This window comes from Pipistrellus kuhlii, unplaced genomic scaffold (genome assembly GCF_014108245.1).
Source record: "Pipistrellus kuhlii isolate mPipKuh1 unplaced genomic scaffold, mPipKuh1.p scaffold_m20_p_1, whole genome shotgun sequence".
NCBI lineage: Eukaryota > Metazoa > Chordata > Mammalia > Chiroptera > Vespertilionidae > Pipistrellus > Pipistrellus kuhlii.
The window spans coordinates 15,308,759-15,325,060 of record NW_023425404.1 but is presented as its reverse complement, the minus strand read 5'-3'; the positions used below and the strand labels follow the sequence as shown (position 1 = coordinate 15,325,060).

Genomic DNA, 16,302 nt, shown 5'->3' with positions numbered 1-16,302 from the left:
GACACTTCCTCCTGGTGTCCCACAAACTCAATATGCCTCATGCCTGAAAACCCGCTCCACCCACCTCTCCTCTGTGCTGGTGCACCAGCCAGCCACCCCCTGGGCCTGGAGCCCGGAGCCCTCCCTGCCTTCTTCCATTTATGTCTTTCCCTCCCATCCATTCAGTTCATCACCATGTCCTGTAAGTTCCCCTCCCAATTCTTTCCCCTGTGCCCTCCTCCCCACCCCTAGAGCCCCCTATCATCTGCTCCTAAAACACTCAATAGTTGTAAATGGCCTGTTGTCTCCACTCCATTCATTCCCCACCTCAACCACCCTCTCCAATGCAGACAGCTCAGATTGAATTGTGTCCCGCCAAATTCATAGGTTGAAGCCCTAAACTCCAATGTGACCATATTTGGAGACAGGCCCTTTAAGGAGGTAACTATGGTTAAACTAGAGGCCCAGTGCACGAAATCACGTGAGACCCGAGTCTCTTCTCCGTGCGCGCCCCCCCCCCCCCCCCCCCCGCCGTGGGACCCATCAATGGGTGACCAGTCATTTGGTCATTACAGTGTTTTGGCATTATGGCCACTGGCTTTTTATCATATAGATGAGGTCATGAGGGTGGGGCCCTGAACCAACAGGACTGGTATCCTTATATAATAAAAAGAGGAGGAGACATCAGAGCCAAGGCACAGTGAGATGGTGGCCATCTGCAAGCCAGGAAGAGAGGCCAAACCAAAAACCAACCCTGATGGCAGCTTGATGGTGAATGTCTAGCTTCCACACTGTGAAAATAAAACTTCTTGTGTCTAAGCCACCCCCGTCTGTCTTACTTCGTTACGGTAGCCTGAGCAGGTGAATACAATTGCTTAGTTTAACCCACAAAACTAAACTTGATCTGATCCTGATCTTCAACCACTCCTTCCAGACACACTTTCCTGCAACATGTACACATTTCATTGCTGTGGCATTACATGCTTCAGTGGTGCACATCCAGCTAAACCTGCTGCCTGCATATCGAGTGTCTTCTTCCAGGTGCACATATTATATCCTCCTGTGTCACACACTTCTCAGTGCCTTCACATTTCACACTTCCTCCCAGAACAGCAGCATCCATGATAACACATGATCACAAAGCCAGGTAATGTGATGTATCACGTATTTAGTAGATAATAGTATCTTAATTATGTAAATGAGTGAAAAACACAAGGCTTCAGCACCTCAGGTGACATAGTAAAGGTGGCTCTGCCAGGACAAGGAGAGCAGGACAGGAACTGAGATCTTCACAACTGAGCCACTCTCTGCTCTCAGCTACTTCTCAGCATTGCTAACCAGCCCAGGGTGTGTACCTCCTCTGTCTCCCGCCTCCAGCTGGTGATGCCTGGTCCTTCAGCATATGGCTCACCCAGTCTGCATCTCAGTGCTTCCAACCAAATGTTCTCAAGCAGCCCTGATCTCACCTCAGCTATAGCCCTGTGCTCTAAGGAGGAAATATGGTGCCAATTTGAATTAGGGCTTGTTCTTAATTTGTCATTGGGGAACAGTCAACTAAAGTCTTTGAGTTGTCAAAAATATTTTCTTTTTGATGTTTAAATAAAGAACTAAGATGAAAACTAACAGACCACAATAGCAATGATTATTCATGTGGCTCATGGTTGAAACTCTGTCCAAGTGTCACTTCCTTTTAGAAAGAATCCCCAACTTCTTTGTTCATTATATGTTGCTTTAGAATCTATGGTGCTGCTTCAGGCTCCTAACAGCCTGCCCATACATCAACCATCCTAACACATATTTCTACCCACGTTGTAATAATTAATTCTCAAGTCTGTTCCTTCTACTAGACTGGAGCAACCATCTTAAGGCTTAGAACACCTTGCAAACCTGAATGAGGGCAGTTATCATAAAACATTTAAAGAATGGCTGAGATATTTATCGATATATGGGAAGAAGTATACAATTAGCACATCCTATATAATAAAGAGGGAATATGCAAATTGACCATCACTCCACCACAAATATGATGGTACCCACAGTGGGAGGGAGGGGTGGCAGGTGTCTTTTTTTTTTTTTTTTTTTTTCCGTAACACAAGATGGCTGCACCCACAGTGGAGGCCAAGTGTCCGTAATGAGCCTTAACAGGCAATCAGCAGGGACCTGAGGCTGTGTGCTCTCCCCCCCCCTGGGGCTTGACAGGGGTCCTCAGGCTGCATCCTCACCTTGGCACCAGGCCAGGGACCTCAGGCCATGCCCCCCACCCAGCATGGCTTGATGGGGGACCTCAAGGTGTGATTCCCTGCTCCAGTACTGGGACAGGGGACCTCAGGCTGCTCCCCTTGCCCTGGGCCTAAGGACCTCAGGCTGTGGCCCCCACTTGGTGGGGCTTAACAGGAGACCTCAGGCTGTGCCCCCTGCCCCAGTGCTGGGCCAGGGGAACTGAGGCTGCACGCCCCTACCCCCACCTGGTGGGGCTTGATAAGGATGGGACTGACTGGATCTGGATCTAGCCCAATGTGGGGAGGGGGGCAGTTGGGTCTGGATCTCGCACAATTTTGAGGCACACATGGGTGGGTGGGGACTTGACTCAGGTTCCCATGGTGCGCCCCAGACTCTGACAGGAGGAAGATTTTCATATACATTTTACTAATTTTTTTCATCTCTGACACTTCTATTATAGAGAAAGGGCAAATAGCAATATTAAATTATTTCTTCTAATTAATCCCCTTTTAATGTGCATGAATTTCATGCACCAGGCCACTAATTTAAAGATAATATTGGATATGCAATAGATATTGAGGCTTAAAGAGCAGTATTGATATCTGTATATTTGAGCATGTAGTAAGATGAATATGAATATATATATATATATATGGAAGAAAAGAGGGAGAGAGAGAGAGAGAGAGAGAGAGAGAGAGAGAGAGAGAGAGAGAGATGGTAGAGCATAATGATTTGAAACAGGGGGTTTCACACATGAGCATGCATCAGATTCACCAGGAAGGCTTGTTAAACACTGTTTGCTGGGACCTATCCCTAGTAGTCTGGAGAGTCTTGGGTGGGGCCTGGGAATCTGCATTTATGATAAGTTCCCAGGTGATGTTGATGTTGCTCATCTGGGGCCTATACTGGGAGAACCATTTGTTTAGTTTGGTTTCGAATGGTGGATGGATCACCTATCTACCCCGAGTCTCAATTTCTTCATCTGTAAAATGGGGCTAATGATCTTTTCTCACAGGGTGGCCAAGGTGATTCAGTGAGACAACCAGGGTCAAGTACATGGCACAGTGCCTGATGCAAACTTTGGGGCTCAATGTCTGTGAGTCATCCTCCACTTTCTCTTCCTCTGCATCACCAGTGAACTTTGGTGCTGAGGAGCCTGGAAAATCACCTGCTCTAATCCTCATGCAGTCCAGGACCTCGGTACCTCGGTAAGTTGTGACCTTCTCCAGATCGGACACCTAGCTTGTGGCACAGCCAGACCTTTCACTTAGTATTCATAATGGCACTTAATTTGGTATGCAAGACTAAAGGGGGGCATGATATATATGAACAAACAAATGCACTAAATGTGGAAGGAGGATGTGTTCTGTGATGATAAATAGTGTGTCATATCAGTATCTAAAACTTGAGACGTTTAGGAAAAAGTATAATAAAATCTACTTGCTGAGGGAGTGAAATGAGTGAAATGTGCACCATGAGATGCACATTCCATCTCAAACAAAGGTGTCAATGAGGGGTTGTATTATGGAGAGATAACTCCTTGAGGAGAAGCTAAGGATGTCATTAAAGGAATAACAATGTCAGGAGCAAAGCCTCGTGGTCTAGCAGGCCAGGGAGGGCACCAGTCTGGCTCTGAGAACTAGTTAGTGTGGCATCTAGATTAGTACCCGCTTCCCCTTCTGAGCCCCATTTCCCATTCTCTATGGTTCACCCCACCTTCTTTTGATGAAATCTAACATCTGAATAACCCAGAAATGATGGCAGTCTCCATGATTGTGACTCAATTTCTTATTCCCTTTCTCTCCCTCCATCCTCCCCTCTTCCTTCCCTGCTTGCAAAAATGACTCAAAAAGGGGACATATGGGTACAAATGGATTTCACGATTTTACGTCTACCATTTCATTGGCTAAAGAACACTTTTCATTTTGAATTTAATGAGTGTCAAAAAGCCAAACAAGCCTTTACCCAAACCCTCCTCCCTGCCCGCCTTGCTGGGTTGTGTCCTGTTGAGCTCCATACCCTAGCCGTGCTAACTCTTAATCCCATTTCACACCCCCCTTATGCCTTTGTGCAATTTCCTTTTTTGTCTGTCCTTCAACACCAAGCCCCCTTGCCAAGGCAAATCACTGTTCTTCCTTCAAGATCCTACTTTCCCCTCGGAGTCTTTCCCAGTTCCAGGCTGGGTAAGTGTTTCCTTCCGTTGTGTCCCCATGGCGCTCTGCTTATGCCCCTAGATCATGCCTGACACAGAACTCTAACTCTCCTTTGCACCTTGGTGGCTCATATGCTCCATTGCTCCTTCCCATCACTTAGCTCTGGGAAGGGGCACTAGAACATACAGTGCACTCGCCATCCTCCCTAACCTGAGTTGTTCAGACCAGGAGCATATGCCTGACCCAAAGGGACCAGTGCACAGGCACCCCAACCACTGTGACACAGCCTTCTACAAAGGATTCTGCTTCCTGGGAATGGCCTTGGAGGTGGGGCATTGGCCACATTCTCTTCACTGGGATGTTCCAGTTGGTCGTTGGGCTGTGAGGTCATGATAGAGCACTGGGGCTGGTGGCTGTGCTGGACCTTGGGCAAGACAAGCAAAGCAGAGAAGCAGCTTGGGAGGGGAGGGGCCAGGCCCACAGGGAGAAGGAAGCAATGATGAGGAGACGATGTGCATTGGGGGAGGGAGCGAGTGGCCCTACAGGATTTCAGACTCCTGTGGCCTGCCATGTCTCCTGCCTTGGGTAGTAGAGCCCCACCCCATAGGCCTTCTCAATATTGCCTCCCTCCATTTCCTGAACTGGTTTAATGGGTTTCAGTTCCTTGTAACCAAAAGAGCCTTGGTTAAAAGAAGTTTTACCTCCCCATCAGGACTGCGAGATTCTTGAGGTCGGGAACTCTATCTTACTCTTTCTGCATCAACAGAATGGAGTTCAATGCATAGAAATACATTTGTTGAATGAATGCTGAGCAATCAAATGAATGAGTAGGCCTACTGGTAATGAACACAGGGCATTGTTTGCCTCGCTGGGATCCTGCCCCTCCACACCTTTTTAATACAAAAAGCTCCTTCCCCTTTCATCATCGCAACTCCACTGCTTATGTCTTCCAGCACCTGGAGTCCGGACTCTGACAAGTGGAATATCCCTGAGGTTCTTTTCGCTTTAAAAACACCAGGCCTGGTACATTGGCATCTGAGGAGACAACAGAGACACATGGGAGATAACAATAGAAGACGGCACACCTGCTCCAGAAGAAACATGGGGAGAAGCAAGCTGTTTGTAGAGAGATATAAGTATAGCTTTTATTTTTTTTTTTTTAAACCAACCCAACATTTCCACTGGCAACTGTCAACAATAGCTTATGACATGAGCGCTGTATCTTTTTAGTTATTTCTTTTTCTTAAAAAAATGTGTTTAAAATTAAACAGGTTTTTTATTTTATTTTCCCCCCTTAAAAATGTATTTATGTCAATGCAGAAAGCCTGAAGATCTGTGGGCAGTTTTGTGTGTGTGTGTGTGTGTGTGTGTGTGTGAAGCCAGGTCCTTTCAAAGTTTGCTGGGAGAAGCTCTAGAGGGCAGGACAATCTCTTTTTCTATAAACTCGGGCTCCATGGGATTATGGCAACTAAGATTCCTCCTACCGGGACAAGAAATAGCCCACAGGCTTAAAAAAAGAGCTTTAGGAGGTTTTAAACCAAGCAGGAATGTGGGAGACAGGGAGAAATCCCAGCTCCCATCTTGTGAAAATGCTTTCAAACTTGGCCTAGGGGTCCAGGAGAGGTGAAAGGGACCCCTTGCCTTCTTAAAAATGTTTTGCATTACCTCAAGAAATACAGCCAGACCGCTTAGTACGGTGCACGACAGTGAAGGGTGGGGCGAAGCTGACCTTTCTCAGAAGCACTGGCATTTTAAATATCTTTGCCCTTAAGTATCTCCCTAGTGGGACATCCCATCTCTCCTGGCTCAGATACAAAGCCAAAAATAGTACTCAAGAAGGTGAAAACCCATTTTCTGTCCCCAGCTGCCCTCTGCCATCCCACACCACTCCTATTTCTGTCCCTTGTCTCCATTGGGCTGGCCTTCCTGCAGAAGAAAGAACATGGAGACATGGCCAGCAGGAGACAGAATTTGAAAGGCCCGGGCAAGGAAGAGAACAATGACTGCTTCTTTTGAACTTTGACATCCATCTCCTGCCACCACCCCACCAGGATCTCTGGTGCCCTGCGTGGGTGTGCAAGATCTCTTCGTCCCAGAGACGAAAAGGAGATGGGGGACAGGGCCTCGAGGGGGGCTGAGAGGCAGCTGTCACCTGCTGAGAGTGGGAGAGTGTGTGTCTGACAATTCACGCCTCTGCCCACTGGCTCAAACCTTGGGTTCCTCCACAGCGCCCAGCGCCTTTGTCATGAACGTCAGAGAAAAGACAAAATGAATGGATGACGAGCAAAACCTGACGGAAAAACGAAAGCAACCATGATAATGATTCCAATGAGGAGAGAGCCCCAAACCAGCCACAGGGCTGAGACTGATTTCCACCACCCGCCAGGTGAGTGAGGACAGCGGTGCATCAAATTGCACAGATAGGAGGAGCCCTGCCCTGATGACAGTAGAAGCACAGGAGGAGTCAGAAGGTGAAATAGAAGATGGTGAAGGGATCTGACCTTGGCTACAGGTCAGAGACATGGCGGGGGGTGGGGGTGGGGCGAATGGGTGGAGGTGGATTTGTTGCTGTTGTTGGTTTGTACGGAATTAAATACTTGGTAGTGTGGGTGTTTCCCCCATTCTGTCTGATTGCTGAAGACTCTGCCCTTTCGGATCACTGCCGCGGTGGAGGTCCTGGGGCTCGGGTCCCGAAGCCACCTCTCCAGGGCTGCTCATCCCCGGGAGGTCCCTGGGGGGGGGGGTACCCTTCTCTCTAGAGAAATCATAGGCCTGCCCTGCCGGAGGCAGTGTCTGTGGCTCAGAACCCCTTGATGTAACAGTAGGCCTCCAGCGAGGCAAAGAGTATGTAGAGGAGCCACAGGGTCACAAAGAGCCCCGTCGTGGCCAGCTTGCAGCCCCGGGGGCCACCCAGCTCCCCGCCCAGGTGGGGCCGCCGGCGGTACAGGAGCACGCTGATGCAGACGAACGCGAAGATGGTGAAGAGGGTGACGAAGAAGGCCAGCGTGCCCGCAGACACGCGGAACTCCTCTCCCTGCATGGCCCAGTAGATGGCGGCCACGGACCAGGCCAGGCCAAGGCCCAGGAAGACGTTGACGGCGTTGCTGCCAGTGACATTGCCAATGGAGGCGTCTGCATACATATCGTGCATGGCGGCGGCTTTGCTGGCAAAGGTATCTGGAAAAGGGCAGAGACAGATGGGAGCTGGAGGAAGGCTGAGACGAGGCGGGCTGCCTTTGTGTGTGTCCTAAGGGCAGCTCGGGCCGGCGGGCTGAGCCTGGGAAGCAGAGGCAGCTCTGCGACTAGCAAGCTGTGTGGCCTTGGCCAAGTCACGTTATTCCTCTGAGCTTCCTGTTCCCCACCTGTCAGAGTCTGAGAGGTTTCTAAGGGCCTTTCTGGTCCTGCTGTTTACCAAGTGGGTTTGCTGTTCCCTTTTGACTAATTTTTTCAGGAAGGGAAGTTTGTTATCCCATAATACCTCCCTGGGGAACCTTGACATCCTGGGAAGCTGCTCAGAGTAGAGGCCTGCCTATGACTGTCACCTGGGGCGTTTTGCTCACATGACACAGACAGCTTATTGCTCAGTGCCCGTGGGCTCAGCACTGCAGGTGTGGACAGAAGACGCACTGGGGAACTGCAATAGGGACGTGCAGGTGAGCCCTCGAAGCTGGTGTCTAGCACAGGGCCCACAGGCTGTTTGATGTAGATGTGGCCATGGAGTGTAGACCCGGGAGGGACTGTCAGGGACTATCTAGCCACCCTTTTATTTTATAAGTAAGGAAAATAAGGGTCAAGGAATCTACCCAAAGTCAAATGGGAAATCAGCAAGAGATTTGACCCTAAAAGCCTCCCAAGGGCCCTTTGCATACCATCACTTTACATCCAAAGCGTTTCAGCCAAAGCCACAGAATCAGCTGGGGAGACCATGGCACAACCTCCTTCGAGCCCCTAAAACTGCCAGCTGCTCCCTGGAACAACTGCAAGAACTTGGAAGTGGCCCCAACTCCCCTGCTGCTGTCCTGGCTGGCCTCCTTGCCACTTTTCTCAGAGCTCCCAGAGAAAATGTCTTGCCTTTGCTTGCCCATGACCTTCCTTTTTTGCCTCTGGTCCTCAGCAATTTCTTCCTTCGCCTAATCCGGTGGAAGACACTTTGTACTCACAGGTGTCCTTAGCAGAATGCTTGTGGGAATTTCTATTGTGACACCTTCAAGCAGGCTAGTCTTTAGCCTTTCAGGGACTGCCAAAGGGAAATATGCTTTGAATTACATTGTTTGCAATCTATTCATATAATGTGGAAGTTACTAAACTGGGTCACTTATGCAGATAATTTAACCCCTGTGGGCCTCGGTTTCCTCATCTGTCAAATGGGCATAATAGCTACATATAGAATAAGATTGTGGTGAGCATTACAAAGACAAAACACATAAATTGTGTAGTGCCTGCTGTTATGTCAAGGTGCCCAAGAAATGTTAGCTGTCATTAGAATTGTTATCATTAATCTCTGGTTGACCTCTGTGCACCTTAGTGGCAGAGGGTGTGTTAAGCTCAGATCTGAGATAGTAAAGAAGATAATGAGGCAAAGGTCATGTGAGCCCAGTGACATCCTCTTTGCAGACCCAAGCACCCTGCACTCTCACCTGGCACAGAGGTGCCAAATGCCACGAAAACAACAGCTGTGACCGAGTCCTTGAGGCCGATGGTGCAGCCAAAGTGGGAGGCCAGGTCCCCGATGATGGCTGTGAGCACACCGATGATGAGGATGGAGACGAAGAAGCAGGCCCAGCCACTGCAGTACTCTGTGGGGGGCACGCAGGCAAACAGCACCTTCCAGAAGACCGTCAGGAAGTGCATGACGTAGTCAAAGCAGGAGGGCAGCTTCTCCTCGCCTGATTCATCCTCCTCCTCGTCCCCAGCTGGAGGCAAGACAAACAGGCCCAGGAGAGGGCAGTGAGGTCAGGCCCCATTCTTGAGAAAGTCAAGTCTAACCCCCATCATGAGCACAGTCAGCTGAGGGGAGGCTCTAGGGCTCTCCTGGGCAGCCTGTGCGGGCCAGGGCGTGGGTACTGCAAAACAGCTGAGAAATGGGAAATGAGCTGGGGTGTCCCATTGGTCAATGTGAATGCAGGGCACAGAGGAATGAGCAAGAGAGGAAAGAGATTAAGAACTAGCAGGGCAGGACACAAGGGGGACAAGGCAGTGGAGGAGAGAGGCGGGTGGAGCGGGCTACACTGGTTGTCTAGGTGACATCCGCAGTGTGCCCACTCTCCACTGGACACCAGTGGGGCTCCTCTAGGATTTTCCTGACACGGCTACTGCAATAACCTCGTGGTTCTGGTTGCTAACCATCCCCAGGGGGACGGCTGTCATTCCAGATCATGTGGGCGCACCAGAGAGCCAGCGCCATCCTCTGAACATCCCATGGGACAGAGCGGGCCTGGGCTCCGCGTGTCCTTGCCAGGAAATGTGGGCAGACTTGCCCATTCAGCAGCCCGGGATCAGAGGATATGCTGAGGCACGCTGGCACCTCGTCAAGGGCAACCTCTGTAATGCTTCGGCACAACCCGTGGAAGTCGGGTTTCCAAAGAGCAGGAGTCAGGACACTTGCGTTCCAATTGCAACTCTGCCACGGAGAGAATCTGTAACCTGGAGTAAGTCACCTCTTGTTTCTGAACTTCCTTTCCCTTTGAAAAGGGAGGGCGTTAGAGTGTGTGCCCTAGATTCCATGTACTGTCTCTTTAGGGGCAAAGTAAGGTCACCCGAGGGGGAACTGGGAGCTTCAGAAGCAGGCCAGGTGAAAGTGGGCCAGCGGCCACCACAGCAGCAGCCCCTCCCTCCCTGGCTGTGCTTTACAGTGGCTCTGGGGCCTTGGGATAGGACCCCATGGTTTGCTATGACAACAAAGTCTCATGAAAAGAGAAAAGGCAGTCCAAGGAGGGCTCAGTGGTGCTGAGAGGCTATATTGGTGGTGGTGATGAGAGCCCTAGCATCCTATTAACAGGCCTTTGGGATGCTGGCTACACTGTGGTCCCCCCGAGGGGACCCATCAGTAAATACTGCAGGAGAGGGATTATCCAGGGTGGAGATGTGTTAGAGTGGGAAAGCAAATGTTTCAAAAACTCCAAATCCCGTTCACAATTCAGGGGTAAAATTGGAACAAAACTTTGGGTCCATTTTTTACAAAAATGAGGACCAAATTAATGAGAGGAAGAAATGGCAGAACCAGAATTGATGGAGCTTGTGGTTAGTACCAGACTAAATAGCTACATTTCATACAAGTGGATATTATCCTCATAGAGTGATACCTTTCTGCTGACTTTTCTGAGAAAGGTAGCAAAAGTTCCCTTTTTGGGTAAAGAAATTGAGGCCCAGATAGGACAACTTATCCCAGTTTGGATGGCAGAACAAGGTCTTGAGCCAGAGATAGCCCTGCTGTTTTAGTTGTTCCATGATCGCTCCCCAATGGAAACGAGCTGGGGGGTCGCATTGGTCAATCTGATCTAGTGAAAAAGACAAGCATCTGGGATAGAGCTTAGGAAGACCAGGCATAGATCTTCCCAGAAATTGGCAGGCTGTTGATGTGGCTGTTTTATTCCTCTGGTGTTACCTGCTTCTCCAAGCAAGGCCTGTGCCCATCCTGAGATCCTCTTACCTGCACTGACAGTGATGGCCTCCATGAATTGGTCCCTCCAGGAATGGGTCCCCACGACCAAGGCCATATTTGTCTTCTTGATCAGTTTGTCCACTGTTTTCTGTCAGGGAGATACAAACTTGGAACCATGAGGTTAGAATGCTCAGAACCACGGAGGAGTCTGGTGTTTCAAGGGAATGAAAGGCGCCCTCCATCCCAGGGCGCTCTATGCATTCTGTAAGTTACGCATGGAATGGCCTTGGGGGGTAGCTACTGGTGTAGTTCTTCCATTTCTCTTTTCTTTGGCTGTGACTGCTGACATTGGATATTTAGAGCAATACAATGGAGAACAATAGTGATGATATCAATAAACCTTGCTCTGGAGTAGTAAATTTTAGTATCGTTGTTTTAAAAAATACAGTTAAGCCATAGCAATGACACACCTAGAGGCTTTAGAGCCCATTTATTCCATACTAGAGGCCCATTGCATGAAAATTTGTGCAAGAATAGGCCTTCCTTCCCCTGGCTTTGCTCCCAGCCTCCTGGGAGCCGACAAGTCCCCACTTCTGGCCAGAGCACTGCTCTTGTAGCTCCCTCTGCCCCCACCCCTCACCCCTCATAGCAGGCATCCTGCCCTGCCTGCTCTGGGCCTGCATATGCAAATTAACCTGCCATCTTTGTTGGGTTAATTTGCATACTCGCTGCTGATTGGCTGTGGGCATAATGGAGGTATGGTCAATTCACATGTTTGTCTATTATTAGGTAAGATAGATAGATATTGTGTGTCCTTATAATATTCTTCAGATACAAAATGTCAGCACTACAAGTTCACAAATTCAGTGTAAAATGGAATCAAAACCCTGGGTTGTCTCCCTCCCACCAGTCTATTACTCAATTTGACTTCACTATGGCCTGACCTTGAATTCATAGGACTCTTCAATGATGACCTCTAGTTTGGGGTGTTTACCCAATACTGGCTTTCCCATTTCTGCTATTCTCTTGGCTTCCTCTTCCTCCGGAGTCAGCTTCCTGTCTGTCACCTCTGCAACAAAACAAAACCAGAGCAGCTTCAGTACACTCTCCATTCTCTTAAACATCTAACACTAAAGAGTAGTAGGCCTGGACAGTGGGCAAAAAGCATTTAGCTCTTGGGAATGGGGATTCTGTGCACTTTGGGTGCCTCTTTCTATAAAGCACTGGACACTTTATGACCATCAGACCAACAAAGGCTTCCTTGCAGGTCTGGCGTAAGCACACTTCTTTCTATTTTATACCTCAGTGAGCAACCTGACCTTCTGAGAAATTCCTCCAAGGAAAGTCAGTCCCTAAGTTGTTTGGTCAGATATGGGAGAGATAGGAGCTTATCTCTGGACCTTTAACAATTTTGAACTGTTGTGCCTGACTGTTCAGCTACTCCATGTAAGAGTCCTTGAAGGTCAGAGGCACATTTAATCCAAGGGTAATGTCCACTGGTTCATAGTAACATTGGCTTCCAGCACTCTTGGCACTGTCCCCTTTATAAAGGAGAAATCAGGACTGTTTCCAGGAATATCTACATTTCATACAAATGGGTATTATACTCACAATGAGAAACTTGAAAGATTTCCCCCAAAAACTTCATGGTTTTCCAACAGGAAGCAGACATGCTTCTTTTGGAACACAAATATTTATTCAAAAACACAACAAAAGAGAGATCTTTCTTTACTTTCTCTGAAGGTATTCCTTTGTCCCTCAGCATCTTGACTCATTTACCAGTGGTCCCTTCTCATGTGGGAGAGTTAGAAATTTTTTCCACTTCAGCTGGAAAGTCCATTTTAAGACCCCTTCACCACAAAGACCTGTGTTCTGGATTACAGTGAAGTAGAGATGGAATATTTTTATTTCCATTTAATTAGATAATTGGTCTTGGCAGCTTGTTTCTTTCAGAGCTTGTTTAAACATTTTCCCATCCAAGCCCACATTCTTGCATGCAATTGCTTCTTTTGTTCCGTTCCTTAGATGCTTTTGCTCCACATAGTGAGTAGCCCAGGGAAATCCTCTGGTCTTTGGATAATTTCAAGGACAAAATGGGTCAGAGGCCAAGAAGATCTTCTCTGTCTTGGGAATTGGTGAGACTTGGGGAGGGGTTAGACTCAAGCCCTTGAGGTTGCAAGGAAAGAAATTCACTGAGTGGACTCTAAGCCAAGGATCTAAGTTACCAAGCAAATAGCCCGTTTTATGTATGGATTTTCTCAGTCAGCCTGAATGAAGATGGTAAGAGAGTGCACAGAGGATTCCTGAGCTGGCTGTTTTACTCAGGGCTCTGGCACCAAACACAGAAGGCAATTCCAAAATGCTTGGGAGCTGTCCGTGGTGCTGTCCTAATGTTAGTGCTGGTGATGGCTTTCAGCAATAATTATTTCTCCAGGTTCTGTGTTCCTCTGTATACTTCTAAGTCAGCAGATACCTTCTAGCAGCCTGGATTCTTTAAATTCTTTAATTATGAGTCTCTCCATAGTTAATTCTGAAGGTAAATCTGGGTACATCTAGGGTTCTGGTTATAAAATTAGCAATCCTAGAAGCCAGACTGCAAGTCATTCTGAGAAAAAGCCTTCGGAAAAAGACATAGATTCCTTAAAAGTATGGGTACTCTTTTCCTCTACCTGTGGATTTTGGCAACACATAACAATGACTATTCTAGCAGTGACAATATTATCCCACCCTCACCCCCCAATTCCTCCATGTCAGACTTTATATGTGCCACAAGAACTACTGTATATACCAATATAATGAGCTCCCCAGTGACATATAAATGTACCTGTCTAACCCCATGTCTAGCAATCAATCTAGCATTATATCCACCTGGCAGAATATTGATCAACCTACTGCCCTGTCTGCCCTGTGGTGATAGTCAGTTTTTCCATCTAGCTTTTCTGCAGAAATGTCTTTGACAAATAACCAATCCTCTATCTTTGTATCTCCCTCAGCCACAGATATATATATTCCATTTAAATCAACTCTCACTTAGTGTCTTGGTTTTATAATAATTCCCCCCTTTTTATATTTTTGTAATAATCATTCCTTGTGTTCAAATTAATTTCTGGAGTAATAAATCTCAAACCTAAAAGATCATAGTGATTCTGATCACTTGTTTATGTGACTCTTCAGAAATTTCAGGTAAAGAGAATAAATGGCAAGTGATGTTGATATTCAGACTGGCTAAATAAACTCTCAAATATAGAAAAAGGAGGAGGGGAAAGAGAGAGGCAGAGAGGAAGAGAGAGGGAGGTAGAGAGAGAGAGAATAGAATGGAAAATTGGGCAAATATTGGAAGAACAAAGAGCTTGCCAGGCCTGACAGGAATAAATTGCCAGGGATGCTCTACAGACATCCTCGGGAAGAAGTGGGGTGACACCACCCGTACTCTCACTCCCAGGTCCCTGCACTCGGTGCAGTAGCTCAGAATGAACATATTTACTCTCTGTCTTTCACCACTAGACACTGTTAGTCATGCTCACCTGTCCTTCCAGGAAAATCCAAACAAAGATTTAAAATTCCCAGTGAATATAATGTATAACCAACAGCTCCTAAATTAAAGGTTTAGCAGGTTTGGATTGAAAGATCTAGGAAATACTGTAATACCTTCTTTTCCTTTTTAAGCTTCTATTCGTGTTTGTGCAAATATGCTAAAAGTATAAAGAAGCTTAAGTTAAATCCCAGTCTTTTGTGTGTGTGTGTGTGTGTGTGTGTGTGTGTGTGTGTGTGTGTGTGTATGACCTGTGGGAAGTGGAGGCAAAAGTTAGAACAAAGAAGCCCAAATATCTTCTCAGGCAAGAGGCTGAGTGAGGTGGGGAAGGAACACCCAGTGCTAGACATCAATACCCTGGGAGATTAGTGGAAAATATAGGGTTGGAAATAGTCCTTATCCTATTGGTATGAAGAAGGAACAAGAAGCCAAGGATGCTGGAGTCATTGTTTTTTCAGGGAGTGAAAATGGAGGGGTTTGCCTACATTTTTTGTTTAAGGTTCCAAAGAGGCATATGTCCTTACTACGTACACTTCCCCTTTCTCAAACCCAGGGAGTAGCGAACCGGTGGCTTTGAACACCAATAAATTCTATAAGATGCTTTGCCTCTTAAATGCCCTGAATTTTTCATATGTTCAAAGAACTTATAAAATGTAAAATGTTCTCTCAAAATATATTGAGACAAATCGTAGTGCTCACTTCACCTGTACCACAAGCTATGGTGTCGCTGGATGAGATGGACACGCTTTCCTATCTTCTCACAGCTAACTCTTTACCATTGGGCCCCACTGATCCAAGCACATGGTTCTGTCCAAGTAGGTGTATGTCCTCCGACAGGCTCGAGATTCTGCATGAGAATCCCTCTAAAAGAGAATCTCCGAAATTTCTATTTCCAGCCAGACAATTATCCCCACCCTCCATTATATCTCAATTCTTCTTGCTGTTCATAGTACATGTGACTTCAAGTATCAGTGGCAAATAAATCAAAGTTCTAGCAATTTAAACCTCAGCTGTGCTAACATGGAAGATCTCCAGGATCAGTAAAATTCCAGATTCTTAAAAAATTGCTTTTCACCATCTCACAGCAGCTCCTGATTCTTTTTCCCTGGATCACTCAAAAGATCAAAGTATTTTCTTTCAAATGCCATCATGATCCTATTGGGAGATTCAGCTTTAACTTCTCACCTCCTCTCTTGCCTCACGGTCTGAGATGGCAGATAAATGAAGACTCAGAAGAAGCCTATGATCCACTATCTCTTCCTAGTCCCAAAAAGGACCAACCTAGACATTTCCCCTCGAACTCCAACAGAAATGGTGTTCGAGACATTGTCTATTTCTTTACAATTACTTCAAGTGAGGAAATAAATCTTGTGACCTTTAGGAGAACTTGTCAGGTTAACTTGAGCTTACAGTTCCTATTAAATAAATCAAAGGACATTAGTCTTAACCTGAATAAATGGCATTGGCAAGAAGTAGAAAGGAGAGGGAGGCAAGGCACCTCTTACCTGGAGATAACAGAAGCGCTGTTTGCGAATGGATACCAGACAAGGGGGAGAGAGAAAAGGAAAGAGCATTAAGGTCCCATCTTGAAAGTATCCCCAGGCTTTGTGGTTGCAGCAGCAGAAAAAGCAGGGAGCTTAGTAGGTGAGAGCTCTGCAGCCACATGCAAAAGGCAGCGCTTGGAGCATGCGCAGCAGCAGCAGCAACAAGAGGCGGGAGCCGCTGGAGAGACTGCTGAGTACCAGGGCCCTGCAGTTATGAGAGGTTTCCCCACACCTTCTCTGCAGCTCTGAGGGTCAAGGGATAGAGGAGTGAGG

General features: G+C 47.3%; 1 protein-coding gene across 7 annotated transcripts in view; it reads right to left on the bottom strand.

The window, feature by feature from the left end:
• Positions 1-5,475: 5,475 nt before the first annotated feature.
• SLC8A3 (solute carrier family 8 member A3) overlaps positions 5,476-16,302 on the bottom strand; it is a 120,418-nt gene continuing 109,591 nt past the window's right edge. For 3 of the 7 annotated variants that reach the window (XM_036432784.2, XM_036432812.2, XM_036432849.2), the window contains 5 exons: positions 15,991-16,008; positions 11,898-12,022; positions 11,002-11,101; positions 8,990-9,265; positions 5,476-7,529 (listed from right to left, as the gene is read on the bottom strand). In XM_036432784.2, coding sequence (XP_036288677.1) covers positions 7,153-7,529; positions 8,990-9,265; positions 11,002-11,101; positions 11,898-12,022; positions 15,991-16,008 — 896 coding nt within the window. In that variant the 3' untranslated portion in view covers positions 5,476-7,152. The remainder of the gene's footprint in view (positions 7,530-8,989; positions 9,266-11,001; positions 11,102-11,897; positions 12,023-15,990; positions 16,009-16,302) is intronic. The other 4 variants (XM_036432830.2, XM_036432840.2, XM_036432858.2 and 1 more) reach the window with 2 other exon arrangements.